Source organism: Ipomoea nil, unplaced genomic scaffold (genome assembly GCF_001879475.1).
Source record: "Ipomoea nil cultivar Tokyo-kokei standard unplaced genomic scaffold, Asagao_1.1 scaffold1848, whole genome shotgun sequence".
Taxonomy (NCBI): Eukaryota; Viridiplantae; Streptophyta; class Magnoliopsida; order Solanales; family Convolvulaceae; genus Ipomoea; species Ipomoea nil.
Window position 1 is genome coordinate 28,810 of NW_017618276.1, and position 10,114 is coordinate 38,923.

Here is a 10,114-nt window from a genome sequence, read left to right on the forward strand (position 1 = left end):
TAAACTTATTTGTCAAAAAATATGATCGATAAGAGTAATAGTAGGCTCTTACTTCTCTTATCCTTAAATTATTTTTTGGAGTTATAAATAAAAACATATCTTGACTAGCACATATGGGATGGGGGTCAATAAAATAAATAGATTTTTAGCATCCATACTTCTTGGTATGTAGGAGTAGGACATATATTGTGAGTTGTTGCTGGCGGGTCCTTGTGAGCGTTTAATGAGTTGTTGAGTCACCTTAATTTACATAATGTTTTATAATTCTATTAAGTTGGACCACCGAAATGTAAGTGTCTTTGAGACAAAAAATTTCACTTTTTATAGGCAAAAAAATATATTATGAGTGTTCAACGGGATCGATCAACGTCGTCTTATGCACTCCAGCCATTATTGCTTCTTCAAAATTGTCACATTATGCTTGACCCTTTAAGTCTCCTTAGCTCCAACTACCGCAACGTACTTATTGTATGGAAGAGTGACGCACACTGCATCCAATCCTCTTTCTTTCTTCTTCTTCTTTTTTTTTTTTTTTTTTTTATTCACTCCTTTATTTATATTATTTATTGTATAGGTCAGAGTTATGTTTGGTAGAGCTAAATCTAAAAAGTAGTCAGAAATAGCAACAAAGGTTTTTTCGGATACCAAAAGTAATCAGAACAAGACTTTTAATTTGATTTAAGATCACTTTCAGGTGGTCGAAAATTTTATAATTTCCAGTAGTAATTGGTTGTTGTTGGTGTATAAGCTAAGAAAAATAAGAGATCAAATGCTGCATTATATTATGCATACTTTCTAGAGTGACTTCTTGTAAGTTAGCTTAACTATGCAATTCTTTGGTTTTATGGCTGGCATATCCTTATTAAAATCAATTGGTGGGTGATAAGTAAGCAAACAATAACCATTTAACCACGATTTGATGGTAGGATGCTAAGCTCGGTCCTCCAAGTTCCCGTCCCAACAAATGGTAATAATATTTGTTGGGCATCGGCCGGGTTGGCCGAGTTCAGCCCCTGCTCGATTCGGGACGTGGCGCTGTGGCTTACCATGGAGAGATGTGGTTAAATGGTTAATGTCCACCTACCTATCACCAATTGGTTTTAAGTAGGATATGGCAACCAGGTACCATAGAACTCTGTGGTTAAGTGTGCTTGACTTCCGGCAATCCCGGGATGGGTGACCCCCTGGGAAGTAGGCATAGTGCAGCGCTGAGATCCAACAATTGGTATCAGAGCCGTGGTCACGAGTCCAGTCCCAGGTGGGATGTGGGCGTAGGTCAGGCCAAGTCCAATCCCAAGAGGGGATGGTGGGCGTGTAGGCTAAGGACCGAGTCAAGCATGCTGCGTAACTGGGCTTGGTGATCAAAGGTTGCGGCAGGTGCTGGGAGGGGGATTGTTGGGCGTCGGCCGGGTTGGCTAAGGACCGAGTCAAGCATGCTGCGTAACTGGGGTTGGTGATCAAAGGTTGCGGCAGGTGCTGGGAGGGGGATTGTTGGGCGTCGGCCGGGTTGGCTGAGTTCAGCCCTTGCTCGATTCGGGACGTGGCGCTGTGGCTTACCATGGAGAGATGTGGTTAAATGGTTAATGTCCACCTACCTATCACCAATTGGTTTTAAGTAGGATATGGCAACCAGGTACCATAGAACTCTGTGGTTAAGCGTGCTTGACTTCCAGCAATCCCGGGATGGGTGACCCCCTGGGAAGTAGGCATAGTGCAGCGCTGAGATCCAACAATATTAATGTTAATACAGGGAATTCAACTAAAGAAGATCCAACATAATATTAAATTTGAAATACATTAATTATTTTAATTTTTATCACAAGAATAATAGAAACAAATCAACATATATAGTATTCCCAATTGAGCATATAGCTAATTTGCTGAAATGAAGGGGTTGCAATTATCTTCCAGCAGCGGCTGGAAACTCCATATGATGTTTTAAGCTATCATACTCTGTTGTTGTTATACTGAAAGTAGCACCATATCCAAAGGGAATTGGCTGCTCAGTAAGTAGAGAATCTGATTCCATTGAAGTGTCTGAATTATTGATCCATGGATGTTTTTTTGCTCTCCTCAATCCACCTAGTTCAACTGCAACTTCCTTCATCGTCGGCCTATCATCTCCCTTCACATTTAAACACCTTTTAGCAAGCAAAGCAACCTCTCGTAACTCTTCAATGTTTCCATGACATACAATGTTGTCATCAAGAATCTTGAATAACTTATTCTCTTTCAACAATGAAAGAAAATACTGAGATAGATGTCTCTCTTTCTCTGGACCATCAAAAGATAGAGCCCTCCTACTCGTTAGCAACTCCACCAGGACAACTCCGAAACTATAGACATCACTCTTTTCTGTTAAATGGTTGGTTTGCAAGTACTCTGGATCTAGATAACCAAATGTTCCTTGCACCATTGTTGTCAGTTGAGTTTGGTCTTGAGGGACTAGTCTTGATGCTCCAAAGTCGGATACCCTAGCGGTGTAGTCATCATCAAGGAGAATATTAACAGATTTAACATCTCTGTGGATGATGGGAGGAGAGGCTGCAGAGTGCAAATAAGAGAGGACCTCAGCTGTTTCTGTTGCTATTCTTAAACGGGTCGACCAAGGTAATGCCGATGCCTTGTCTTTGTTGTGTAGATGCTCGGACAATGTCCCATTGCTTATGAACTCATAAACCAACAATGGAATTTCTGTCTCTAAACAGCAACCAAAAAGTTTGACAATGTTTCTGTGATTGATTTGGGAGAGCACAATTACCTCATTGATGAACTGCTCAACTTGAGTTGGGTCCATCATCTTGGCCTTTTTAACTGCTACTATTCTGCCGTCAAGAAGGTTTCCTCTATAGACAATGCCAAAACCTCCTTGACCAATGATTCTAGTGTGGTCATAATTGTTGGTTGCTTTTTTAAGCTCCTGGGCAGCAAAAATTCTTGTTGTGCTAGAAGATGTACTTCCTTGATCAATCCTTCCTTGCAGAATCAGTCCTCCATTGTCCTTAAAGAATTTCTTTTTCATCTGTACTGATTTCTTTCGTTTATATTTTACGTACAGACCAAAACAACTGATCAGCTTCGTTATAATGCCAACGAAATACCTGCATATATGCAATAATCAAACGGTGATGACAATAATGAAATTAAGAAAGGAGGGTGTTGGGGTAATCCGTGGCCAAAGATATACAAATAAACTTGTAACCATAAGAGCATTGTATAGATATTGGTTTTTGGTATAGTAAAAATTTGAAGGCATGATTTTTAACTAATAAGGAAGCAAAGTTTAATTTTTGGGTGTTGGGTCTCCCAGCAAAACACAGTTTTTGTCATATGTAAATAAATAAGTAAGTAAAATACAGCAGTGAAATGCGTGACCAATCAAGCGGGCACGTATGTTACACGTATTGACTTCTTTTTTAAAAAAAATAAAACTTTTGTGACTGTTGCTACTTGTTAGCACAACAACAGCCATAATTTTATTATTTTTCATAAAATTATTTTTATTTGACTTTGTTATAAATTTTTTTTTATATATAATATAAATGTAGACATGTAGTATATTATTTTAATTTAAATATTATATTTATTCATGGTTGCAGTAGGCGCCAGGCGCTAGTCGGGCGGCCGGGCAGCGCCTAGCGCCTAGGCAGTCTAGGCGGCGCCTAGGCGGATTCTAGGTGGCGCTAGGCGGGCACCAAAAAAATTAAAAAAAATAGTAACAGACTTGTAGTTCGACAATTTTAATGAGGTTGTTTTCAACGTTCACTCAAATAACACATCTAAATAAATGAAATAATGATAATTTATAAGTCATAATGTCATAATAATATTAAAATCAATAATTAATGAAAGACGACATCGGTCAAAATCGAACAAAATCGGTCAAAATCGGTTAAAAACAGTCAAAATCGGACGAAATTGATCGACTCGACCGAGTTGGCCGAGTTTGGCCGCCCAGGCCGCCTAGGCGGCCGGCCGAGTTTTGGCCAAAACTCCAAGGCTCGGGGCCGCCTAGCGCCTAGGCGGGCGCCTAAGCGGCTAGGCGGCCGAGTTTTGCAACCTTGTATTTATTAGAAGTTTAATTTTAATTTTATAATTATCATTTCAATTAAATGTAAATATGTTAAAATATTTATAATTATAAAATTATTTAAATTTTGATATATTTAATTTAAATATAATAAAAATAATAATTGTAATTATAATTTTATAATGATAATAAATATAGAAATAATTAAAATATAGTGAAAATAAAATGGTGGATCCACAAAAAAATTTAAAACTAATGGGGATCGGAGAAGGATTTTTGGAATTGAGTGAGATAATGAATGATGAGGTAGATGTATGGGTCTAAAAAAAACTGGAGAAAAAAACTAAACTATTGAGGATGCCCTAAGGTTATGATATGAGTTTGAATTTTAGCTTTCTTGGTTTGAGTAATTGGTTAAGTATGGGCAACCTAGTTAGGTTAATTTACCCCTCGTGGTCCTTTACTAGTTAGGGTCACGCAAGGTAGGATTTACTCAATACACACCATCGAGTAGTGACTGCGGATTTCTTTGGTCACCCAAAAGAATTGAAAGGAGGGAGGGTGTTGGTTTACCCAAAACAAGCATGATGTGTCTACGATGATTAGAAGAAGTGCAGCCTAAAGCACTCTTGCCATCGCCACGGTAACCTTTCTTGCAAGAGCACTCATAGCCACCTTCGGTATTTGAGCAAATAGCGTTTTTGGAGCAATTGTTCTGTCCATTTTCACATTCATCAACATCTGCAGAGCCAATTAACAAGAAAGCTGAGTAAATGAGAACAAAACATAATAATATCTAAGCTAAGCTAATTAAGCTACCATTTATATATATACCTTGACAACCTGGAGGGAGATAAGGATTGCCTTCATAACCCTCCTTGCAAGCGCAACGATACCCCTCACCATTGACGGCAACACATGTGGTATTACCTTGGCACGCCGTAAGGCACGTCTGGTTCGAGATGGTCCAGTCAAGAACCATGGGCACTTTCTCCACATCCCAATCTCTGGTAAGCATGGTGGGGGAAAACCTGAACTCCTCTTTTTGCACCACGAATGCGTAGCTGCAGTTATTAATATCACCGGCAGTGTAATTATAGTAATTCAAGCTATCCAGTGAATGGTACACGTTCCTGGCCACGTTAGGAATCCCTGTCTCGCAACACCCAAATCCGGAGCAAGTCCCGTTTGTAGTTGTAACATCATGTGTGGTGTTACAGATGCTCACACAGTTACTCCCTGTTTTGTACGACTGGTCATCGCCGTAGGCGTAAACGTTAGCGAAAGTGTCGCATCCGACAGCAACGAATTTATTGGCGGTCTGGTTGACATAGAATCTTGAGGAAGTATACGATATTCTCAGTGAGGAACGATTTTCGCCCTTGTTGTAACAAATTTTAGCTACGAGCTTCATGACCCTCAACTGCCCTTCAACTGATATATCCCTAACCTCCACAGTCCTACTTAGAAATGGCTTTGGAGGATGAAAGGAGGTGTTGCAAGTGATGGAGAAATTTGTGTTTAGAGCACATTCTTGTGTCAAACCAAAGGGAAATGGGATGCTTACGTTCCCACAATGATCATCGCAGTTTGGTTTGGCTATGGAAGAAATAGTTTTTGATGTGGCGGCGGTAGGAGCAAAACCTGCTACTGCCGACAACACAAGTAGTAGTAGTAAAAGGAAGAAGCTCATGTTGCAGCGTTAGCTTGTTGGACGACTATACAGTTTCCAAATGATAACCCAAAAGATTAATTGGTTTGTGTTGGATGTAACTTCACTTCTAGCTACTATATATATATATGGGTCACACTTGTGTGAGACCTTCTCACGGATCTTCATCTGTGAGGGAACGTTATGGTGTGAGCACGTGCCCATCTTGCAAGGTTGGCACGATTCTATATCCATAATTTACATAGTAGATTCATAATTTATATATTGTAGATACATAATTTGTATACTTTAGATTCATAATTTCTAAATCGTAGATTATAAGTTAAATACAGTAGCAGATTCATAATTTCTATACTGCAGATTCATAATATATGTACTATAGATTCATAATAAATTCATAATTTCTAAACTGTGTAGTTATCAAATTATGAATATATAGTTCTCTCATTTGTGAAAACAAAGTTCAACAATTGAAATCTAAAGTAAAAATTTTATGAATCTACAGTATAAAAATTATGGATCTACAGTATTGAAATTATGAATCTACAGTATATAAATTATGAATATGGAACCGTGCCCACCTTGCAAGGTGGGCACGTGCTCACAGCACAATTTGTCATCCGTCAGATATGTTGGGTCGGGCCAGTATGAAAATTTAATACTTATACGGTAAAATTAATACTAAAGAAGAATAAAGTGTGTTGATTATAAGAGAGAAAATGTAATAATTAATTAGTACTCCCTTATAAGTATCAAAACATTTTATTCTTAATTAGTACTCCCTCAGTTCCAAATTTGTGGAAACATTTGCTTTTTGCACGCTTTTTAAGGATTTAGGGTGTATTTGGTTTGCACATAGGAATCAGAATTGGAATGTGAATCAAATACTTGGTAATTATATGAATTTTTGTGAAAGTATTTTGCATATTTGGTAGTAGGGTGGAATTGAAATGATTACCAATATTAATATTTAGTTATATATATATATATATATATATATATATATATATATATGACCCTAATCACCCTATAATGGAAATAAATTAAGGTTTTAAAAATACAAAAACAAAAAAATTAAGACAATTGATCCTAATATAATGACATCCAAAACTCTGAACAAAAAAAAAAAAATCAAAACAAAAATATAAAAGCACTAATACAAACTTAAAGTCATATCACCAAGATGGAATAATACCTTTTTTTTATTTAGAAAATGAAATTTTTAATTGAAGGGGTAATAAAATCACATAATTGTATTTTTAAAAGTTGTCAACCAAACACTAACTATGATTTTGATTCTCATTCCTAGTATGTAAATCCATGAACCAAGCACACCTTAAAGTAAATGATGATATGTGTTTTCCAATTATCCCCTCACTTTTTTTTTTCACTGTTGGAAATGAAAGCAAAAAAAAGATAAAAAAAAATAATAATAATAAAAGTAAATTGAAAAAAGTAGAATGATGATAATATTTAATTTTGAAAAGAAGACAACATTTTAAGACAAATTAGAGTATTATATTTTTTAATATAAGTATTACATTTTGAGGTGACTTGTTTCACAAACAATGACCAGAGTATTACATTTTTCAGACAGTCTTGTACATAAAACTCTAACACGCAATTAAGGAGACTTTTCTTTCATTCATTGATTTTTATTTAAAGTAATAATATTATGTGTATTATAATATCAACGAGTCACATCTGAATTAAGTGGTGTCCTTTTCATATTAATGAGTGGCTACAAAATGCACGACTTGGAATATTGCTCAAAACGTCTTAGTAACATCTACCTCACATATTATACTAGCTAGTAGCAACGACCTTTGAATGAATATTAATTAGGGGGTGTATTACTTTTACTTTTCTAATCCTTTTATATTAATACAATTATACTTATTATTTCGAGTATTAGCGTGTGTTTACAAACCTGGAAAATGATTTATGAAAATTATTTTTTGGGTTTCCAGTGTTTGGATGTGCCTGAAAAATCAAGTCACGGAAATCATTTTTCGTTGACTTTGAAAAATAGACTTGTTTTGGAGGAAAATGATTTTTTTTTATTACTTTTTTTTTTTTGGAAGTCATTTTTCAACTTTTACACCAACATCACACCACCACCATTACCACCATCAACACCATACCACCACCACCTCACTACCACCATCACCAGTACAAGATCACACTACCACCACCATCACCGCTACCCCCGCCAGTCCGCTACCACCACCACCACTACCTACCATACCACCACAATTACTGTACCACCACCACCACCACCACCACCAACAACACCATACCAGGCCACCACGACCTCACTACCACTATCACCGCCACCGCCAGTATAAGACCACACTACCACCGTTGCCGCTACCATACCACCGCAACCATCGCCATTACACCACCACCACCACCACCAACAACACCATACCAGGCCACCACGACCTCACTACCACTATCACCGCCACCGCCAGTATAAGACCACACTACCACCGTTGCCGCTACCATACCACCGCAACCATCGCCATTACACCACCACCACCACCACCACCACCATACCACCACCAGTTATTATTATTATTATATAACAAATAACATCACTACCACTACTATCACTACCACTACCACTACCAGTACACCACCACCACCATCACATTACCACCACTATACCACCACCACCACTACTATACCACGGATTATTATTATTATTATTATTATTATTATTATTATTATTAAATGAAAAGGTATACGGAATTACGGAGTATCATGACTACATACCACATATGGAATAGGGGTAAGTTAATTCCACCAGATGTCACTTGTTTTTTGTGGCAATTCTAAATTTAGTCTCACACTATCATTTTTGTTAATTAGCATCTCAGATTATTATTTTTTGGACACTTTCAATCATTCTCAGCTCATGACTTTTCCTATTTTTAGTAAGGACATTTTCGTCTCTTCATATTTTTCTTTTGTTATTTTATCTGGTTTCCCGGTTTAATTGGTTTAAGACTTTACTAAAACCAGTTGAAAAATATGATTACTAAAAATCAGAGGTTATCTAAAGTTATAAACCAATTAAACTGAAAAAATAACAAAAGAAAAATATGAAAAAACAAAAATATCCTTACTAAAAATAAGAAAAGTCATAAGAATGACTAAAAGTGTCCTAAAAATAATAGTCTAGGATGTTAAAGGACAAAAATGATAATCTGAATTAAATTTAAAATTGTCACAAAAAATAAAATAAGAGAGCTCTAATGAAATTAATTCAATAGGGTCAATGAAATAATTTTAGATTTTTAACATTCCATACTTCTTCGTAGGAATAGGACATATATTTGGGTGAAGGAATAGGACATATATTGTGAGTGATATGCTTTTCAGTGGCTCCTTGTGAGCATTTAATGACATGTCAAGTCACTCTATTTTTTTTTAATTTTTTTAATAATATTGTCAAGTCAAAATGTAGATGTTATTGTAATAATGGAGTTTTTGGTTAGATATAGTTGCAATTCAATTACAATATAATTTTTTGATCATTTGAATAATACTATTTGGTTGGAGGGAATTGTAATTTCACTGAATTGTAATTTTATTATTTTGTTGAATTGCAATTCAACAAAACGATAGAATTGCAATTTCGTAATTCATACTCTCCCCATATGAATTGCAATTTAATGGGGGAAATGAAAGGAAAATGGGAAGATAAAAATATTTTTTATCATTGATTATTATTAGTGTCATTATTACAAAAGAATATTTTAGTCTTTATATATCAATTCTTCTCTTCTCATTTCCAATAATTATATTCATTCCTACCAAACAATATAATTTGAATTCTTACTTTATTTTCACCAAATTCTTTTCCCACCAAATTACCATTCATTTTAATTTCTTCCTCCCAATCAAACACCCAGTAAGAGATTTCGTCATTTCTGAAAAGACATACATTGTGAGTGTCCAACGGGTCGATCATCGTCGTCTAATGCACTCCAACCATTAAAAATTGTCACTTTATGCTTGACTCCTAAGTCTCCTTTAGCTCAACTACCGCTACGTACTTATTATATTGTATGAATTGAAAGAGTGACGCACACTGCATGTGTCTGCATCCATTCCTAATTTTTTTTTTTTTTTTTAAATATTCACTCCTTTATTTATGTTATTTATTGTACACGTCAAATTCAACTAAGAGTTCATATTTCACATTTAACCCGTGGCGATTTATACAGATAGGTTACATACTAATAGCTCAAATGCATCAATTTGATGAGTTAAAGTGTTTAATTATTGATTTTTTTTTTTGTACTTTAATGATCTAATTGTTATTTCACATATAGTTTAAGATGACAATTAAAGTGAAGTATGAATTTCTCTAATCACTATAATAATTCTCTCTCCCAATATTA

The 10,114-nt window shown here is 35.7% G+C and overlaps 1 protein-coding gene across 1 annotated transcript; it reads right to left on the bottom strand.

Annotated features, from left to right (window-relative positions):
• Positions 1-1,776: 1,776 nt before the first annotated feature.
• LOC109193250 (putative wall-associated receptor kinase-like 16) lies at positions 1,777-5,789 on the bottom strand. The gene is made up of 3 exons (XM_019344090.1): positions 4,865-5,789; positions 4,531-4,771; positions 1,777-3,101 (listed from the first exon to the last, which is right to left on the bottom strand). Exons 1-3 carry the CDS (start codon positions 5,721-5,723, stop codon positions 1,901-1,903), a joined length of 2,301 nt encoding a protein of 766 aa, XP_019199635.1. The 5' UTR covers positions 5,724-5,789; the 3' UTR covers positions 1,777-1,900.
• Positions 5,790-10,114: the final 4,325 nt, after the last annotated feature.

Bases quoted from the DNA above. Each gene is read 5' to 3' on its own strand.
- LOC109193250 (XM_019344090.1), bottom strand. From the start codon at position 5,723: ATGAGCTTCTTCCTTTTACTACTACTACTTGTGTTGTCGGCAGTAGCA. The intron at 4,772-4,864 runs GTATATATATAA...TTGGCTCTGCAG, and splicing joins TCTCCCTCCAGGTTGTCAAG to ATGTTGATGAATGTGAAAAT. The intron at 3,102-4,530 runs GTATTGAGTAAA...GCATATATGCAG, and splicing joins CAGTCACTACTCGATGGTGT to GTATTTCGTTGGCATTATAA.